We start from the raw sequence: 21253 nt of genomic DNA on the forward strand, positions 1-21253 counted from the left end.
GACTTCTTGGGCTCTTGGACCTCCGGGTCTTTGTTGTATGGACCATATTACCAATAATTATTGAGCATACCTTTCGTATTCTTGGACCCACTGCCACCCACCCTCTTTCCCTCTATTCCAGAAAGAATTAAAAAAAACAAAAAAACAATCTCATCATTCTCCTGTTACTATGTAATTAAGTCAATAATCTCATGCTTAATGATCATTCATTCCTTTGATCAGCTCTCAGAATTTCTCCTTCAACTTTCTCCCAAATCACCATGCAAGGTCAAACAACTCCAACAATAACATCCCAAAAAGTAGCTGTGATCGGAGCAGGCGTGTCAGGCTTAGTAGCTGCACGCGAACTCCACCAAGAAGGTCATCAAGTTGTAGTCTTCGAACAGAACAACAAGATTGGTGGAACATGGGCATATGAACCAAACACAGATTCCGACCTATTGAGTCTTGACCCATCACGAACCATAGTTCACACCAGTCTTTACGAGTCTCTTCGCACCAATCTTCCTAGGGAAGCAATGGGTTTTAGAGCTTACCCATTTATAGCTAAAGAAGAAGATAAGCTTAGAGACCCACGAAGGTTTCCGGGTCACAGGGAAGTTCTGCATTATTTGGAAGATTTTGTGAGTGAGTTTGGACTAAGTGAGTTGATTCGGTTTGAGACAGAAGTGGTACATATTGAGTTCATGGAACAAAGGAAATGTGCAGTGAGATCACGAACGAAAGATGGAAATGTGGATAATGAGGTTTTTAATGCTGTGGTCGTTTGTAATGGGCACCATACAGTACCTAATGTCGCTGAAGTTCCAGGTACACATTTTTCCCTCAAGTAGATTTGTAACAAGTAAAATGGTCAGCATGTGAAGTTTAATTCAACTTATAAATTACACGGTTTAATGATAGGATATGAAATGACACAATTCATCAAAAATTGTTTATGTTAGTAAGTAGTAACAATTCGTTTCTGACTTTCTGTGATCATTGCTCACACGTTTATGTATGATCTTTTTCCAGGTATCGATGTATGGCCCGGGAAGCAAATTCATAGCCACAATTATCGTGTTCCTAATCCCTTTAGTGAGAAAGTACGCTTCAGATTATTATCCTTCTTGCGTTTTCCTATTCCCATGTTCTTCATTCGAGATTTGGATTACATTGATAGTGGCTACCTTTAGATTCATTTTCTTTGAAGTTGCTGAAAATTAACATTATTGAATGAGGTTTAGTATGCATATACAAGTCAGGTTGATTTGAGTGTGTTAGTTTGGTTCAACAGTCGTAACTAATAGGTGATGACGTAATGTTTCACATATTAGAGATGCAGTCCTCCACTCCTCCATAAGTTATGATTTTTGATGTAGGATTCTTTTAACCAAGATGAATGTGGAAATTGCCTTAAGGCTATATGGAAATGTCTGTACGTGTTTCAAAATTCATAGGGATTGCGTTAAGTTTCTCTCTCTTAATCGAAAATTTTCTGATTACTTTTTTGCAATCGACAGGTCGTGGTTTTAGTAGGTGGTTCTTATAGTGCTTTTGACATCTCCAGAGAAATCGCAGGAGTTGCTAAAGAAGTTCATGTTGCGTCTAGATATATTACCAATGCAAACCCCACTAAGCAACTTGGCTACGATAACCTGTGGCTTCATTCTATGGTAAGGTATCTCTTTTATGGTGAATGCCAGCCAGATTGTACGCATGGGCTCATTGCAGCTTGTTGAGGATATGTGTTTGAACTTGATTCTGTAAATTTAATTTGTCAAATATGCTAATACAGACAAAATGATTGCAGATAGAGAGTGCCCATGAAGACGGTACTCTGATATTCCAAGATGAAAGTTCTGTTGTGGTTGATGTCATTCTACACTGTACCGGGTATATTTCTATTCATACAAAGGGATGAAAAGGAATATGAAAGTTCTTCAACGTTAAATTGAGTTGAAGTGTTTAAAGACTCGAATCGATTAAATTTCACGACTGAGGACCCAGTAGAATATATTCTTACAAGATGATATTTTTGGAGTTTAAAGGCTCACATTGAACAAGCCCATTATATTCTCCATTATGAGAAGGCTGTCTTCACCAAAAATCAGCCCTCAATTCATCTTATAAATCCACTTTTGAAGGTGGAGTTCATTTGCCGTTTATATAAGTGGAGTTCATATAACGAGCAAGTACATCGAATTATATATGCTTACATTCCATGACGAGATTGTCTCCCGATAGGCAGATCTAGTGTTAGATAGACTTCATAACTAACACCTTACAGGAATATAAATGTGACTTGCTCATAGGTGGCGCAGCCCTCGATCAGAGCTTCTGCCCTTAACACCTTTATAAATTTTTGACACCATATTTTCATGGCTCCCAGCGTTCATATTGACCAAACATTTGACGCTCAATTGCCTCCTTTTCAATTGATGTGTGGACACTTGGGATGGTTACCCTTATGGTCTTCCATGAGCGTCTCTGACTTGTTATTCTAAATTGTATATATGTATATAACTGCAATTTAATGTTAGACACTGTTGAACCTTGAAGCATATAAACTCATTTATTTAGAAATTGCTTTTCAGGTACAAGTTCGATTTCCCTTTCCTAGACAGAGACGTTGTGACTGTGGATGATAATCGTGTTGGTCTACTGTATCAGCACATCTTTCCACCAAAATTAGCCCCATGGCTTTCTTTCGTTGGGTTAACTTGGAAGGTTTATCCCTATTTACTTCATGTTTTTTTAAAAAAAAAAAAAAATAAATAAAATTATTCGTGAAGTTATTTTGTTACACTTGCTAGAGACATGGTTTTGTTTATGTTTCCAGTTTGCTACTTTTCCTCTGTATGAAGTTCAAAGTAAGTGGGTGGCTGGTATTTTGTCAGGAAAGATTTCACTTCCCACACAAGACGAAATGATATTAGATGTGGAAGCCTTTTATTTAAAATTTGAAGCCGACGGAGTTCCTAAAAGATACACTCATAACATATGGGATTATCAGGTAATTGGGTTTGCCCAGGAGTATTTTTGTACACAGGCTGTAATTCATACTTAACAACATTAATTCGCCTTCATCTATTTACAAGTGGTAATTTGGAAATGGCCGGAGATGTGAAAAGAGAACATAGCCTAATATTGTATTTCTAAAATTGAGGAAATCAACAGTTATCTTACATTCTTTGAACTAAATGATAAAATCCCTACATTAGTGTCAGGAAATGAGGATATTATTTTAGCCACAGATATTATCATTTGTTTCAGTTTAAGTACTATGATTGGCTGGCTGCTCAATGTCGAATTCTACCGATTGAGGAGTGGAGAAACCAGATGTATGCAGCAACTGGGATGAATATGAATGTTAGACCAGAAACTTATCGTGATGAGTGGGAAGATCAAAACTTGATTTTACAAGCACATGACGAGTTCTTGCAATATTACATGCTGTCGTTGGATAAAGGTAATAAAATAAAGATTTTTTCTCCTCTCTGTTGATCGACCTAGTCCAACACTCTAACCAAATAAAAGGCCGATTTGTTGATATAGGGCTATAGGCAACTAGTATGTTCAAGGGGAGGTCAGGCGAATATGATCTATATTTTATAGTCCAAGTGTCTAACCCAGCAAGAAATGATGTTCTTTAAATTTTATGATGTGATAAACAGTGGATTAAGCATACATTAAGTGATAAAAACATGGTCCAAATCCTAATAAGAATCATATAGTAAGTAATTGTTTTGCATGGGAAAAGACTGAAGATTGCTGTATCCATTATATTTGATTTGCGTGGAAGGTTGAAAAAGAAAATCTCTTACTCTTTATCTAGTTGGGGACAATAAAGTGGAAATGTACATATATTAATAGATTAGTTTCCTACAGGTGGACAAATTCTGTTTTTGTTTAGAAATTATGTCATGTTTTTCATATTCCTTTGTTAGGCGTATTTTTTTTTCATTAAGTGTAGATTGAACTCTTAATGTGGTATCATGAAATGCATTATGAATTTTGACACCCCTTAAATGGATTAGCACCACAATGCATATGTTGCTACATATCTCGTGGCAATCACGATGATAAATACATCCATAAATACATGTGGACACATTCTGTTTTTGCATATATATATATGCAAAATACATTCTGTTTTTGCATAAATACATTCTGTTTTTGCATATATATATAATGTCGTATTTTTCATATTATTGTGTCACATATTTTTCATATTCATTTGTGAAATGCATTATGAATTTTGACATCCCTTAGATTGATTGGCACCACGGTCGTAGTACATATGTTGCTATATATCTTGATGTAGTCCCAATGAGAAATAAATCGATATATACATCTCACGGCTATGATAGAGTGATGTATACGAAGGCGGAAGCAACTTCGAATCAATAACACCAATGAATATAATTGATAAACACCCAAAAACTAGGGTTTCAAAGGAAAAATGAATTTCCTTAATTCAATATCTTAATTAAACAATCCAAAAACGACCAACCTAACAATGAAACAATGAAGGCCTAGATACCTTTATATAATAAATCATATTCCTAATTCTAATTATAGTCCTAATAGGAAATTATTACTAACATAACAAATAAAAATAGAAACTAACTAAACTAAATACTATTAATTCCATGCCCATGCATCAGACTCCCCGGCTTAGAAACAAACTCATCCTTGAGTTTAAGAAGACGAAAATACAGAACGTTGTGGTTGACCTTGAACAGTAGATGTAGGAGGAAGTAAAGTCAATACAATCTGTTGGCACTGAAAAATGAAAGAATAGGTACTGGCAGCGCCATCATAAGTTGTGTCTCGGTCATATTGCTATGGTCGCCCCAATAATAGATGGCAAACAGTAGTTAGAGGAATCATAGATACTGCACCAAATTGCATCTTGGTATATGGAGTCAATGGAGAAAGAAACCAAGCAACGACGAGTAACCTCAATTTTACTACCCTTGCTCAAGCCTTGTATTTTGTATGGTTCTGGAAGCGGTTTAGTCTTCAATTGGAGCTTATCAACCATTTCTTGCGAGACAGGATTATCACTAGAACCACTATCAATAATGACATTGCAAAGTTTACCTCCTGCAATACAATGAGTTTCAAAAATGGCAAAATGATGCCAAGAAGGTTTTTCAGTAGAAGATGTAACCAAGGATTGACGGATCATCAAAGCAGGAACACCATAATTAGGAGGTGTAACAACAACAGGCTGAGTCACACTATGATCATCATGGACTAACACCACTTTCTTTAACTGTGGACAATCACTTTTCTTATGTTGAACTCTGCCACACTCAAAACATATAGCATCATCAAGAGCCCTTTTGGAAACAATATCTGGAGGTGGTATAGCAGCAGAAAGAAATGTTTTATGCAGTTCTTCAGCCTTAAGAGCATATTTGATAGCGTCAGACATATCAAAAATATCTTTAAATGCCAAATCTTTCTATATTGATTGGTTCAAACCATTCAAATATCTTCCTACCTTTTGTTCCATAGTCTTAAATAAATCAGCCTTGGTGGCCAATAAAAGAAATACCTCGGTATACTCGATCACACTCTTAAGCTTTTGTTTTAAATTTTGGAGGCCCATAAATAAATCTCTCGCATAATCATGAGGTATAAATTCTCTTTTCAGCTCTCGGTGCATCTTATCCCAAGTGGTAATTTTCCTATAACCCAATTTTGCACGAGTCAACTGCAGCTCATCCCACCAAACAAGTGCATAGCCCGTTAATTTAGTCGCAACTAATTTAACATACTTAGGATCCTCCAAATTTTTATAATAAAAAACCTTTTCAATCTTATTTAACCAGTCAACCAAAACATCAAGCTGTAATTTTCCATCAAATTCAGGCAAGTCTAATTTAATGTCACCCATCTGATTCTTCTCTAAAATGTGCAATAAACGATTAATATCAAAATTACTTGCGTTATGGTGCACATGTCGTTGATGCCCATGCCTTTGATTGCAACCATTGTGGTTATTACGCCTTGGTGGAGAAGGACTAGATGGAGAATCTGAAGGATCTAGAGGATCAAAAGATGGTGCTAACCGGCGTGGCTATCGGTGATTTCGTCGTGGAGAACTTGGGGGTGAAGCTCGTCGACCACGGGCTATGGGAGCACCAAGGTGGCATCTAAAATGCTAGTGGGTGTGACCATTAGGATTGGGCCTGAAAACATGTTGTTCTCGGCCTTGGGTCTGGTCTGCATAAGCCCACAGTTGGAAATTAGGTGCAACATAATTAGGACCTGGTCTTGGTCCAGTGCTAATAGCATATTGGGTTTGGTTAGTAGAAGCCCAGTGCGGGGTTTCAATGTCACCATCATAAATAGAAGGAAAAGGTCTTCTTCCCCAACAAATTGGTTGTGGAAAACGAACTGCAAGGGGAGCAAATACTCGATCTGTGTGGTAAGCTTGTTGATCGCCTTATCGATCTCTTTGATTTCTTTGATGGTGGTGGTTGCCAACTTGATGTGGAGGAACCAAATTCTGAACTTGGTGGTGTAGAGTTCTGTGATCTTCTCCAAAATCACTAGGGTCTGGAGTTCGCAATGGACGAACTGGAGACGATGAGTGTGATAAGCTGCGATTGTGGGGGTCTGCAGCAGCCATCCATTATGCAATACGCTTCTCTGTATTGCGAGAGTTTGTTGGTGAATGTGGTCTAGAAGGTGCGTGGCTACGTGGGCGAGGTGTTGGAGGGTCGCGTACTTTGACATGGGAACTAGAATATGCAAACTGTGATCACTAGGGGCATTGTCTTCTTCCCTTGGCACGAGTTGCTCTTCAACAGTTGTGGTGCGTCGATAATTTGGTACGAGTTTCGACAACATCTTAATCTCGCAATTCTATCTTGCTACCTTGTAGTTCTTCTTCTACATGGTGTAGTCATGTATTTACTGGGCTCTTCGTTGAGTGTTCATGACGAGCAAACCAGGGAAAAAACCTAAAAATATGATACCAATTTGATGTATACAAAAGCAGAAGCAACTTCGAATCAAATCAATCAATAACACCTATGAATATAATTGATAAACACAACAAAACTAGGGTTTCAAAGGGAAAACGAATTTCCTTATATCTTAATTAAACAATCCAAAAACAACCAACCTAACAATGAAGGCCTAGATGTCTTTATATAATAAATCATGTTCCTAATTCTAATCATAGTCTTAATAGGAAACTACTACTAACATAACAAATAAAAATAGAAACTAACTAAACTAAATACTATTAATTCCATGCCCATGTATCATAAAGCTTAGTGTGTAATAAAGGGTATGCGTTTTTTTACGACATAGAGGGGATGGCCTTCTTTGAGATATCTTCTCTCACCTTCAAACTACCCTTGATAACATTTACCATCATAGAGAACTTGGATAAGGTGGAAACAGGGACGACTTTGATCTATTCAATCCTTAATTAAAGCATGGATCTCTAAGCTTTAGGATCTCTTTGACTAGGTCTGTGTTTGGTTCTTGGAAAAGGAAGTCCATGAAAATATGAAAGTTTGTGAAACATCTTGTTGATTCTTGGTGTAATGGTCATTTCAACCTACTCTGGACTTCTGGAGTCGGGAGATGTATGTATGGAAAACCATTAAATGTATACTACAAAAAGAGTTTTCTGACTGCCATTTAAATGTTGATCCAACCTGTGTATTTTGTGGCCAGGAACCTGAATCTGTTCTACTGTTCTACACCTTTTCTCTCTGTCCTTGGTTTGTTAGACTGGTTTAGGCCTCCTTTATTATTCTGAAATGATCCGAATTATATTAGTCAAATAAACCTAGTAAGGGTACAAGGATTTTTTTTTTTTTTTTGGTTCCTTCATTTGCCATGTTCATCCGCTATTTATAATGACAGTCTCTCAACATGATTGGAACCAAAACTAATCACCTATGTAGTATGCACACTAGGTACTGCTAGAGCATTGGAACAACGGAAATTCAGCAGAGATGGAGGCGAAAGATACTGATGGACGTTATGCAGTTGCTTCAATTCCACTAAGAGAATAATGACTAAAAGTACGTGTTGTAAAATCAGTTGTCCATGCAGCCAAACTATCTGCCTGTTTATTTTACATGTTATCTGTAAGGGAGATTGTCTGAATGTTGTGTACAGATCAAAATATAAAATGTCTGAATGTTGTGAAGTGTATTGTTATTGTATTTGAACTCGTGAGAATCCTGGTCCTCTATGTTGATTACAATATCATTTGGTAAATGAACTTTTGAATTAGTAATGAAATTTGTTTAGATTGCCTGTAACCCAGCACCTCTGACTAATTCATATAGCCAAATAGCCCATCAATGTGTTGTCCCATCAAAAAGTAAATTGGATGTTGAATGGAATATCAAATTGGATGCACTCCTCTTCAAACACCTAGATTCCGCCATGTCATATTTTGTTGAAAATGAATAACAACCATTGGATGGGGCCTTTCAAGCCCACACAGTTCTGTTTTATTAGATCTAGGGTATGCCCGTGCCGTACGACACTGATAGAATTAAGCTGCGACTCTAACTTTGTAGAAGCAGCCTGAACTTGAACACACCCCCCTCCCTCGTTTTGATTCTATTATACTGGCTATTGTTCCATTTATAGTCAAGAATGATTATTAGGCTGAGAAACTCGACATCACACTAGCTTGAACCACCTGAGGGGTAATTTGGATAGAACCTCCCCATTATTTTATGACTTTCCAATGTTTTGGATCATGTTAAAAGGCTGCAAAGACAATTCTCATTCAATAAATCCGATAGTGATTTGCATAGATGCTCTAGACTCATTCATCTAAATGGACTTAAACATAGAAGAACACCAATTAAACCAAATGAAATAAGAACAATATGAGAAACAGATACATAATCAGACTCCCACAAGTGGTTTGAATGAGGACATCAAAACAGTACCAAAAAGAGCACCCACAAAAGTACGCCAAATACAAAAAAAAGTAGCGAAAGTACATATAACATTGTTGACAATCATAACTCTTCCACCCATCCTCATTCGCCAATGTCAAGGCCATTATCATAAATCCCAAGCCTTAAGAAAACTTCATCGAAGAAATATGTAATTATCTGTTTTAAATTCGTTAAATAGAGTGAGTAGGAAATACTATATATACTGAAGGGAAGAAGAAATTGACAATTTAGAAGTGAAACAATGAACGATTGTATTCACCTCTAGACTCTTTTTTAGTTTTGGAACAAGCAAATATGTAACGCCCCAAAACTCAAACAATTACAAACCTATGACACGTGGTTTTTATAGTAAAATTTTGGCAAAGATCTCTCCTCAGTATTTTTGACATTTCATAAATATAAACTGTCATAACCTGAAAATCACAATCATATATTTCTTATTGGTTAATCCAGGTTACTTAACCGTCTCACAGATGCCGAGCTTGATCAAATAATTGGCTTACAAAAATGAGACCACTTCAACATTATGACTTAGTACGCCAAAGTATTTGAATGTCTCGACTAATGCCAGATCATCAAAGCACCTCATACAAAGTCATTACCGAAAACACAAGTAAAATACATACATTTGAGTCCCATAACTATCAAAAGGTATACACCCTTAACAAATGATATTTACAATGTATACATATACCATATTTCTTAAAGTTTCCATTGGGGTAGTTCCATAAACGCGACTTTCTGTAACAACACTAATAAATCAAAAAACAAACAATAGCCACCGAAATGCTACTTGCACTAAAATACCTATAAAAGCAGCATAACCAAATCAAAGCTCAGATCAATCAAAATTAATACTTTTCGACAAACCCAAAACCAAAAAATAGAACCCTTAATAAATAAGCAAGTAAATACCTGTAACAACACCAGAAGAAGCTTAGACTAAACCTTTACATAGAAGAAAACAAATAATTCATCTCTGGCTAAACGATTTTAAAACGAACTGAATCTTTACATGGAAAATCAAAGAGATTGAGTTATAAGAGAAGAGATGTTACCTGTTTCACTTGACTTGTGAATCAGCAGAGATCACTAAGTTATAATTGGCCAAGGTCCCATCACCACGTTCATGGATGAAAAAATTAAACAACACAATAAGTAGAGAAAGACCAGGGAAGGAAAAATGAAAAAATGAAAAGGAACATACCTGAGAATTAGCAGAGATCACTAAGTTTGAAGATATGAGAATTGAAATTTCTTCGTTCAGCTAAATACCATATAAACAGACGTCACCATTTAGTAGGAATTGAAATAGATTTGTATAGAACTATATATTCAGGTATTGTAAGATCAAAAAGAAGAAATTAGGGGAAAAAAAACTAACCAAGGTTCGCAAAAAGTTCTTCAACGCAATACTGACAAAATGTAATTACACACCAATTCGCAAAACCTACATAATTTGAACAAAGCAAATTAACCAAGTAAGAGCAAATACAAATGTATCAATTTGATGACTATAAATTCAATGATTAACTACGCAACACGTGACTATAAATGAAAAGAACTTACGGATTATAGTAAGACTTCTGGGTAAACAAAGTTTGGGGTGTGACTTTCCGAATTTGGAGGGAGGAGAATACTGATTCTGTCTGAAGAAGTGCACCTTGATAGTGCAACATATAATTGACCGTGGCTGAAAACTTCAATGCGAAGGTCAATCCTCACATATTTCACCGATTGTCCTTGTGACTTATTTATAGTCATTGCATAAGCAACACGCACAGGAAATTGTCTTCTTGTCATATGAAAAGGAAAATCAGAAGACGGCGGTGACAAAGATATTCTTGGAATAAATGCATGATTACCCGCTTTTTCACAAGTCAAAATTCTTGCGAAAAGAACGTGAGGTCGACAGTGGACCACCATCAATCGGGTTCCATTGCATAATCCATCTTTGGGAGCAATATTTCGCAACAACATTATAAGACAACCAACTTTTAGGTTGAGACGAAACGGTGGTAAACCAGCTGGGTCAAGTGAGTTTAGGTACTCATTTGGGTATTGATTAATATTGGCTGGATTTGTTGCATCCTCGTCTGCCATCTTGTCTGAAGTTAGAAAGAGAGTACTTTCCCCTGGGAACATATTTAAAGCTGCTGCATTAATATCATTGACATCATCATTGCATGCAGATAGAATTGTCTTTCGGTTAAATATTCGATTAACTGTGGTAGGTTGATTTAGCTGAGGATATGTAGTAGAAATGAGATCCTGAAGATTTGCACATCGATGAATTGTTGATGGTAGTTCAACTATCTCGCTTGGGTCACTTCCTATCTAATTAACCAGAAAATAGTAATGAATATTAGTACGAATAAAAATAGTACAAAGAATGATGTAAATGAATATCAACATTAAGCAAAATAGTACAAAGAAAAATACATAGTTTGGTACCTCCATTAAGAAATTTGCGAACACAATATTTGCAGAGTTTCCATTTTCCAATCGCATGTTTTGGGCAAGAGTTAGAACATGAATGTGACTCCAGAGGAAGGAAGACCGCAAGGAAGCACGCACAATCTATTATCGAACCCCTTTGGGTATAACTGGAAGGCATTGACGAAAGTCACCACCAAGTACAACTGTTATTCCACCAAAAGGTTTATTATTGTCGCGAGTATCTCGAAGTGTACAATCAACTGCCTCCACACAAAACTTATTTTGCATTGGGACTTCATCCCAAATAATAAGTTTAGCTTCCCTGAATAATTCGGCATGCATTGAATTCTTACTAAACCCACAAACAGAGGTATCAAAAATATCTAGTGGGATCTTAAAGGTCGAGTGAGCGATGCGACCGCCGACCAATAGTAATGAAGCTATTCCGATGAAGCGACCATAATAACAATATGCCCCTCAAAGACGACATTAGCGGCGATTGTGTTGTAAACAAAAGTTTTGCCTGTTCCTGCTGCTCCATTCAAAAAGAAGAGTTTCCCTAGATAATGGGAAACGGAATCTATCACTGTTTGATATGAAAAGCGTTGCTCTGCATTTAGGAGAACCCTGTTGCCATGTGCTTTTGCATTTTGAGGATCAAACTGAAATTGTCGCTGGTCCCATATGAGTCAGTTTGCAACAACTAAGTTCCATCTTGTAGTTAACAGAGGCAGCGACATTAGAGGGAAATTAGCCAGTGATTTACCTGACTCTATCAAAATCTCATTTAAGATAAATAAACCATAGTCTTGCACTTCAGCAGAGGTAGGTTCTGGAATGTTGAACATTGTGCGAAGCTTATGTGGAAAGTCATCACATATATTTTTCCAAAAATCATTCTACAATGTTTGGGGTTGCAAAGGATTGCACTCTGCAAGAATAACACAAAATAGTCGGCGAAGATGATATCCAGTCTGCATGACTGAAGCTTCCTGTAGACATTGCACCCATTCACTGTCATCTTCTAGAAGTCCACATGCAACACATGCATATTTAAAAGTTAGAAGTGGAGGACCATTACCAATCCTTTTCAGATCATCAAATTATTGAGGTCCTTTTACAATGCAGAAGTAAGCGCTTGAGTAAAATCGCCACCGAATTAGGATCAAGGCGAAATACATTCTACCAATAGCAAATTTTCCCTCTCGTATCCTTCTTGTCAAAGTCTGAAATTGTTTGTTCCAGACATAGTATTCGGGGAACTCTTGATAAGTGAGGCTTCTTGCTCTTAAATCTGATGCACAACAATCAAAGAAGGCAGTCAAAGTTGACTTTTGGCGGTCCGCCCTTGATAGTATATCATGTATTGGTTCATTAGCTTTATAAACTATGCGGCGCATTCCAGGGAGATAAAGTGCCAAGTGCACAACTGTGGGAATCTCCTCATGTAGATGGAAACTTAATAATCTCCAAACTGCTTCGGTGGGCCAATGTATCTCGCATCCAAGTATTGTTGGATCTCATCCAACTCATTCAACACTATTGTTGTCATGTCATGCCCTTTAAATATATACTTGTGAATGTATTTAACACAACGGATCTCAGCACAAACTTCGACATTAATATGGCAGTTGAACATCTTAGAAAGATAAGGATTATAAGGAACAACATCCCTATTATCAACTGTATGCCCCCTCACAATATATGATCTACCATTGTCACGATGACGGTAGATAGGATATCCATCTTTATCCATGGTGGTAGCATCTGCAAAAGTCCGGGGATAGTGATGCTTGCATCTACCATTTACCATGCACGGAGAGTTAGGATTGTTTAGTCCACATGGACCATGAACCATACATGTGAGGACGGTCTGAAATAACTCAGGTCCAGTTTCTGGATCAGGAAACTCTGCACATACAATGCGATCAACTTGAGCAGGTATACGAATCTTGTCGGAATGTCGAAGATATATAAGTGCATGCATATGGGGCAACCTGCGTTTCTGGAACTCAATGGTGTAGACAAGTGCAACGGAAGTACCAAGCACACCTTTCTTTTTAATTTCCTTCATCAAGTCCCTTCGCTTTAGTTCAAAGACACGGGCCACGACCTCTGGTCGATGAGTTGCAGTTTGGTGCTCAGACAATGCCTCAACAACTTTGTCCTAGTGCGGATTTGCAGTCATTGTGAGAAATATATCAGGATGCTTATTGTAACATGTGATGGCCATTGAATCTTGAAAAATTTCGAACATGTGCCTAGGGCTGCCGACACAAGATGATGGTAAGACCACTTGTCTTCCAATCTGGTTTGGGTCGAAAGCTTCAGCTGCAACATCAGTGATACCTTGATAAAGTTCAGCCCAAAGCTTGTCTTGTTGTAACCTATAATATCTCATTTTGTTCTGTTCAGTCATTACCCATCCATCCACTAAAAACTCTTGAAACAGTTTGTGCCCGTAAGAAGATTGCGAGAATATTCTCCGAGGCGCTCAAATATCGATAAGAGTAGAAATCCATCCGGTGTCAATCGGTCATTAGTATTTGAACGCCTTTATATCGGTGACCACCCAAGCTCTCCGTAAGGAAACATTAGCACATAATGCAAAGGCAAGTAAGTAATTTGGATGACATTCAATCGATCTGCATGAATTCTTGCCCTCCTTTAAGATATATCACAATATCCCTCATATTATCCTTTCCACGCCATCCATCTCTAGGTAAAATGACGACAATCTCATCCGCAGTTGGCAAGTTGTAACACGTCTGTTTCTAGTAGCACCGTAATTCAAATAAGTAGGTACATTGAAGTTCTCACCATGTTGAAGAGAGACAGATCTAAGAACATCGTATGTTCTTAGATCCAATGTGAAAAAAGCAGCAGAAAACAATTATCTTTGGAGCATAGTTGCATGAATTATCTTGAACATCGTGTTCAAATGGGGATTACTGAAATTGACGATATCCAATGCGATCTTGGGATCATATATGTAAAGTCGAGAGTAAGTTGGCTGCGCCGCCCGTCAAGAAATTAGAGATCCAATTCTATGGCGAATCGACCATGTATAGTAAAAGGCCTTGGACCTCGTCCAAGAAAGAAGACACGCTCATTTCCTCCAAGGCTCGTAAATGCGAAAGCTTGGTTGTATTGTCTCATGTACTTCCGAAATGACTTTGACTTGCGATCATTTCCATCATATAAAGCTTTAAGGGCTGGAGGTAATGGCCGTAGTGGAGGCAATTTGACTTTCCTTTGCAAACAACAAGTCCCGAATCGAGGATGTGATAATGATGAATCTTTTAGTTGTTCATCCACCCAATGGAGTGCACTACAAAATGGACACTGAACATCCATTCTCCCCAAGGAGTGTCTTCCTTGTTCAATCAGATGGTTAGAAACAATATTGTCAACTTCGTCTTCATCATCATTTATGTCAGCATTATTAGCAGAAATTGGACTGTCAAAACCATTATTGTGAACCTCCTCACAATATTGTGCAGGATCCCCAAATGGTTGTTGTTTACAAGAGAAATAATTGTATATATTTAAACAAAGGTGTCATTTTTTTGGTATTCCAATTTCAATAAGTGTGAAGAAGTATACCGCGAATTTCGGTTAGTTGATGATGATGCAGAAGCTGCATTTGTTGAATGTGATATTGGATGGACAAGGGATGAGGTAGAAGACCTACAGTTACGCGTACTGCGAAGAAACTTGTGATGTTAGGTAGGATCTTATGGTAACCAAACCACAAAGAACCAAGAGAAATCTGTAATAAACCACGTACTAACCTTGCATTTTGGTGAGACGGTGTTGGTACAAAGTTCTCATTGGTTGAATGTGGAATTGCATGAGGTAAGGATGAGGAAGCAGAAGAGATACATGTACTGCAATGAAACTTGCACAGGTGAGTTATATATAGATTTTGATTAAGGAAAACCGCTAAGTGAAGTACTCACGTGTTGTTTTGATCCGATGAATCAGCATGGGTACTTGATGTGACACGTTCTTCGGGGAGCATAAATAGCCTTACGGGATTAAGGAATGATAGAGATTTCTGAAGAGACTCTGAAGAAGAAAGACGTCGGTATGGTGTTGCATGAGGTGTAACTGGACTATTATGTGTTTGATGCTTGTCAGCTTGAAGTGGAGTTTGTGGAAGTGAATGAGAGCCATTCAATGTTGAACCTTGTGCACCTTGGATGGTGAAGTTTGCGCTGCCAATTAGTTTAGTGCTCCTTTCTCTTTCCCTTCGAGCACGCTGTCCTAGTATTCTATTTGTTATCTGCACCTAATTATAAGTATAATCAACCGAATAGATTGGGAGAAAGAGGAATGCATGGATAATAGCAAAGATGGCAGTTAGTATTAAAATTAGAAAACGCGAAATGTAAAGATATGAAGAAAGTAGTGAAAGGTAATAAGTGATCGAAGACTCAAAAGCAAATTATAAATGAATAGATGGATAACCACATGCAACACAGTTGGTGGGTAAATATTATACATATAAGCAGGCATTAAATGGAAGTTATTAAATAGTAGTGAATTTACTACAATTATAGTGTACAAAAACACCTTTTGGATAATGCATGAGCAATCATAGTATTATTTTAATTAAAGCTCATCTTACATGAGAACCGGATGGCGGGAGAAATGTTTGAAGTGGAGTCTGTGGAAGTGAAGGAGAGTCGTTCAATGTTGAACCCATTAGTTGGTGGTCAATGACATGACATGTGACTACTTGTGCACCTTGGATGGTGAAGTTTGAGTTGCCAATTAGTTTAGTGCTCCTTTCTCTTTCCCTTCGAGCACACTGTCCTAGCATTCTATTTGTTATCTGCACCTAATTATAAGTATAATAAACCGAATAGCAAATATGGCAATTAGTATTAATGGAATGTAAATATATGAATAAAGTAGTCAAGGATAATAAGTGATCGAAGACCCAAAAACAAAAGCAAATTATAAATGAATAGATGGATGACCACATGCAACATAGTTAGTGGGTAAATAGTATACATATAAGCAGGCATTAAATTGCAGTGAATTTACTACAATTATAGTGTACAAAAACACCTTTTGGACAATGCATGAGCAATTATAGCATTACATTTTAATTAAAGCTCATCTTACATGAGAACCGGATGGCGGGAGATGAGATAAAGGAATACTATCTGATGGGCGCTGCACATTTATAAAGCAAAAGAAGAAATAAGACAATGCAATATACATAAGCAACAGTACGTGTAGAAAAATAAATAAGGCAATGCAACTTAGCATAAGACAATGCAAGCAAGAAATACCTGGAAGCCAAGAGGCGGTTGAAGATTGAGCCTATCTTGGGGGGCAACAAAGACATGTTTGTTTTGGTTTGAAGGTTCCTTAAAGGAGTCCATAGGGCGTTTTCCTTTGTCAAGAATTGGTTGCGTAAGAAGCTATAAATATTTGAAAGAGAGTTCAAAAACGTGATGTGAAACCAATAAAAGTGTTAATATAATTTGGGTAACTCAAAGTATGTTAATAGAAGTTATCAATAATGTATATTGTTGATTGTAATACCTGGGAGCGAGCAGGTCGTTGAAGAGTAGGTGGCTGAAGGTAGAGTCCATCTTGAACTGGAACATAATTATTGTTTTTCTTGCAAGGGTCCTTATAAGGGTCCATTGGACGTTTACCCTTATCTATGGGATCCTGTAGAAACAAATAGAAATAGCTAGATGCTCAATAAAATTTGTAGAAACAAACATAAAAAGGATGGGTAGGGATAACATACCATTGAGAGGAAAATCTGCAACAAAAAATAGTGCCTAAAAAAAAGACAAAACAACAGTGATTATGTACTTGATCAGCTTAATCAAAACCTAAAGGCAACTTAAAAACACACTAAATCAGTAAATTGATTAATACATGTTCTATCCGGAACAATCATAGATAAACGAAAAGAATTTTCTTGTTCATAACCATCATCTCTTATATTGCAATCGAATAGTGTTAACACCTATGTCTCCACCATGAGACACCCCCCAAGGAGTAGAGTGGAATTATTGTGGCCCCTATCCAAACCCACGGTCACATTCCTCTACAGGGTAAGCTTCTTAACTTATATAGAACAAAGACACCTGGACTCCACCGGTTGTAAAGCTCAATTAATGTAGGCTAGTTGGCACTTGGGCTTAAGCCTGGGCAAATTTTTCAGGAAAAAGTCCATCAACATCCCATGTAAGTTACTTGCTTCATCATAACCTGACCCATCAGAATTGTCAAGTTTCTCTCATGCTTTTAAATTTCAATCAATCACATCGCATTTCGGTGGAAATTTTTCCCTCCATAAGAAAGAAAGAGTTTTACTTAGATTAATTGAGTGACATCTAACCCCCTATATTTTAAAACAATAGAATTAACACATTTAAAATACGACTAAATTGAGTACTAAAAACATATAACACACACGGGACACTATTCAGGGTGTCATCTGCTCTTATTTTGCTTTTCTCCAACTCAAAGTTTCATTTTTTTTAACCAAAGACAAAAAAAATACATTTCAAACTTTAGGAGAACTAACATAAATGTTGACCATTTAAAGGTTCTAAAAGGTTTCCTTGCTTACCTTCCAACTCTAGCTCCTATGCACCCATGAGACTTTTTGGAGAACCGGTGAGTATAATGAGCTGAAGTCCCAAACTACAAAGGGTTGAACAGGTTTGATAAAACAAAATAAATTAGGAAAACAAAATACTCACACATTACGTTAAAGAATATTTTCCGAACAATTATTAGTTGGAAGTCCACTCTATAAGGGATACATACATATTTAACATTGCCTTTAACATTTCAGCATACACATAGTAGAACTTTGATTACTATACTCAAAAGTCAATCCAATCTTCAAGCTAGACAAAAAATCACTGCCATTTGTTCGAGTTTAAAAGGTGGACCCCAAAGAAGAGCATTTGGAAGACAATCCAATATCCTCATTCATTTTTGAAGGACAGAAGTTTCTCTAAAAATCCTGGTGATTTTTGAATCTTGTACAAGTCAACATTGTAAGTGGGAGGAGCCTAAAAGCCGAAAGGACCACATATATAAAAGTAGTGGGGTAGTGGAGGTCCTCTTCCCCATTCCCCGCCCCAACCCCAACTTTACACCAAAACAAAAAATGAAAAAACACAAGTGTTTTGAATTTGAGCAAAAGAAAAATGACACCAAAAAATATTAACCTTCAAGGGAAAATGGAACCAAGAGATCTCAGATTGAAAGCTGGCGAAACCTTTTCAAAAGGGAGATTGAAAAAAAAGAAAAAGAAAAAACAGAAAGAGACCCATCCGATCCATTTGAAGGAAAAAGACAATAGCCCTTTTTAACCACATCAACACTAACCATAAAACCCTACAACAATCTCTCCCATCCCTTCATAAGGTGCAACAGATTAAACAAGAAAAACATACAAATTGAGTAAACTCATACGTGAATTTGTTGGGTATGTTCTTGATCATGACACATGTATATAAAAGTAAAAGAAAGGAAAAAAAACATTTGCTTTAGCCTGAATATCAAAATAAGAGCAGATGTATCCAAAAACATTTAGTAGACATTGACTTCGATAAAGTTTGGAAGGTATTCTTTGCTTTAGCCATTGAGAGTGAGCTCTGAAAGAAAAAAAAAATGAGTGGCACAATCAGGTAATAACCTTTTGAGGAAATTCCTTTGTGCGTTGTGCGAGCAGAGTTGCCTCTGAAAGTGGTAAGCAACTAAGGTGATAGAACCTTTTGAGCCCACTCTTGCTGGCTTATAGAGTGTACGAGATTTATTGGAAAAGCATATGGGAGAAAAATTTACTGTGCTCGGTTTTCTTCTGTTGCTGAGAAAGACATTTTGAAGGCATTGGGGACCCTTGTGGAACCTAACAAAGATGAAGCATTGGTTGTGGAGGCACGACTATTGGTGGTTGGTGCTCCGACCGCAGTTGGTGAAGGAGTGACGGCGGCAGGAAGAAGTATTGGGCATAAATGTTTTGCTTGAAGAATATGAGGAAAGAAGATCTAGTAGATCCAAGTATTGGATGTAAGGAAGCATACTCCTTAGGAGCGGCTGATTATGCCATGTCACAACTTGATAAAAGATAATGACAACCATTGGATGGAGGCCCTATGGGCCCCATACCATTGCTTTTTATTAGATAGAAAATAAAAAAAAGATTTGCCCCCTACTATTCATGCTGAGTTGCTAACTTTTGGCTCAATGTTGTCTGAGTTTTCGTTAAAATAGAAAGTTTGCACTGTCCTCAAAGTGTGAAAGTTTGTGTATTGCATACTTGTTTCACAGAGGCCCATAAAACTAAAATAAATTGAATCAAGATATGTAGTCAATGAGAAAGGGCCACTATTTCATAAAGAAAGAAAAGAGAATAATAACTCTTTAAAAATTTAAAGTGACAATATGACCTCCAGTTTTTAAACTAGCTCAAATGAAAACAAAAAGCTCTGTCTTGACTTTGATATTAATAAACCAACTTAGAATTCAATGATCAATGACCAACACTTGATTTCATAAAAAAATAAGAGTTAACGAATATTATCCCCCCCCCCAGATGGGAAATTAGGGTCACCCCCCTAATACACACAAAAAAAAAACGCTCCAAAAAAACACGGTCAATTCACTTTTTTTTTTTTGTGTACTTATGGGGAATACCCTAATTTCCCCATCTAGTAAGGGAAAATTCTAATTGGCTCATCTAGTGGGGGTAATACTAGTTAACCCAAAAATAATACCCCTAAGGCGCCAAAACAACTAGTTAATTAATACTTTCACATATGTTATGGCCATTTAGGCCTATGAGGCCCATAGGTTCGAAATATATAAAGATTGGGGTTAACTGTTATAATCTAAGTTATGCCCACTGATCTGTGGAATGATAGCTTAATGGGTCTGGCCCAAAGTGGACTATGATAGAAGCCAGTAAGATGCTTGGTGGAACAGGGAGAGTGCTAGAGACGGCAAGATGGGAAAACATGATCTATAGTTGAGAGGAGACTACGGTGTAATGAGTATAAAGAAAAGAGAAGGACGAGAAGAAGAAAAGAAAAAGGGATTAAGAGAAAAAGAGTATGACTGAGAAATCTATGTCATAACAACATCCACCTTAAAATTTTAAATCATACTTTTTGCTACATGTGCCAAAAGATAACTTAAAAAATTATTCTCTACTATTAACTCAACAAAAAACAGTTGAGAGAAACACAAAAAAAGAATAAGAAGAAAAAACCAAATGATTAGTTCATTATATTGTCGATGAATTTCGCAAATAAGGAAAGTTCAAAGTTGAATAGAAAACTGAATGAAGGACAAAATAATTAAAATGAGATAGAGATAAAAAAAAAAATGTTAAGAAGAAATATAATAAACAAAAATATAAGAGAAAAATAAATTACAACTACATTTGTTGATGGTGATGACTGATGGAAGAGGGGTGGAGGAATGGTGGTGGGAAATGGAAGAGAAAGCAAGAAATAAAGAATTGGTTAGAGGGGTGGCACCTAGATCTGCCCTAGTTAATAGTTTTTGTTTTGTTTTATTTAGGGATGTCCAAACGGGTACCCGACCCGGCCCGAACCCAATTTTTCGGGTTTTGAACGGGTATCGGGTTACCCAAGATCGGCCCTGTTCTTTGCGGGTTGGGTTCGGGTTCGGGTATTTGTTGGATACATGTGACCAAACCCTACCCTAACCCTATATTTCGGGTACCCGTAGGGCTCGGGTTCGGGTATGATAAAACCCGAAATATATGAAACAAAAAAATATTAGATCTCTTCATCAGGAACGTCATTTTCAGCTATTAGATCTCAATATCTCAAGAAAAACCTCTTTTTCAT

At 37.1% G+C, this 21253-nt stretch overlaps 2 protein-coding genes and 2 long non-coding RNA genes across 7 annotated transcripts; 1 reads left to right on the top strand and 3 right to left on the bottom strand.

Moving 5' to 3' along the window:
* Positions 1–112: 112 nt before the first annotated feature.
* On the top strand, positions 113–8285 carry LOC147513043 (flavin-containing monooxygenase FMO GS-OX-like 3). 4 transcript variants are annotated; one of them, XM_086596032.1, is made up of 8 exons: positions 113–810; positions 1015–1085; positions 1503–1655; positions 1793–1875; positions 2577–2709; positions 2822–2995; positions 3256–3451; positions 7923–8285. In XM_086596032.1, exons 1-8 carry the CDS (start codon positions 261–263, stop codon positions 7991–7993), a joined length of 1431 nt encoding a protein of 476 aa, XP_086452158.1. In that variant the 5' UTR covers positions 113–260; the 3' UTR covers positions 7994–8285. The 4 variants fall into 4 exon arrangements, with proteins under 4 accessions (XP_086452158.1, XP_086452159.1, XP_086452160.1 ...); XM_086596033.1 differs by having other exon boundaries at positions 7935–8285; XM_086596034.1 differs by having other exon boundaries at positions 2885–2995.
* A 1765-nt stretch (positions 8286–10050) lies between these two features.
* Positions 10051–10661, bottom strand: LOC147513044 (uncharacterized). Its single transcript, XR_015217326.1, has 3 exons — positions 10512–10661; positions 10327–10392; positions 10051–10209 (listed from the first exon to the last, which is right to left on the bottom strand). It is a non-coding gene; the product is annotated as an uncharacterized LOC147513044 (long non-coding RNA).
* A 2179-nt stretch (positions 10662–12840) lies between these two features.
* On the bottom strand, positions 12841–13800 carry LOC147513045 (uncharacterized). Its single transcript, XM_086598849.1, has 2 exons — positions 13657–13800; positions 12841–13548 (listed from the first exon to the last, which is right to left on the bottom strand). Exons 1-2 carry the CDS (start codon positions 13798–13800, stop codon positions 12841–12843), a joined length of 852 nt encoding a protein of 283 aa, XP_086454975.1.
* A 2841-nt stretch (positions 13801–16641) lies between these two features.
* LOC147513046 (uncharacterized) lies at positions 16642–17201 on the bottom strand. The gene is made up of 3 exons (XR_015217327.1): positions 17158–17201; positions 16944–17075; positions 16642–16819 (listed from the first exon to the last, which is right to left on the bottom strand). It is a non-coding gene; the product is annotated as an uncharacterized LOC147513046 (long non-coding RNA).
* Positions 17202–21253: the final 4052 nt, after the last annotated feature.

The sequence above is a fragment of the Coptis chinensis genome, chromosome 3 (assembly GCF_015680905.1).
Source record: "Coptis chinensis isolate HL-2020 chromosome 3, ASM1568090v1, whole genome shotgun sequence".
Taxonomy (NCBI): Eukaryota; Viridiplantae; Streptophyta; class Magnoliopsida; order Ranunculales; family Ranunculaceae; genus Coptis; species Coptis chinensis.

Excerpts from the sequence above, each read along its gene's own strand:
- LOC147513043 (XM_086596032.1), top strand. The coding sequence starts at position 261 with ATGCAAGGTCAAACAACTCCAACAATAACATCCCAAAAAGTAGCTGTG. Across the intron at positions 2,710-2,821 it reads TCGTTGGGTTAACTTGGAAG|TTTGCTACTTTTCCTCTGTA; the intron begins GTTTATCCCTAT and ends TTATGTTTCCAG. Across the intron at positions 2,996-3,255 it reads ATAACATATGGGATTATCAG|TTTAAGTACTATGATTGGCT; the intron begins GTAATTGGGTTT and ends CATTTGTTTCAG.
- LOC147513045 (XM_086598849.1), bottom strand. The coding sequence starts at position 13,800 with ATGACTGAACAGAACAAAATGAGATATTATAGGTTACAACAAGACAAG. Across the intron at positions 13,549-13,656 it reads TGGTCTTACCATCATCTTGT|GACAAAGTTGTTGAGGCATT; the intron begins GTCGGCAGCCCT and ends AATCCGCACTAG.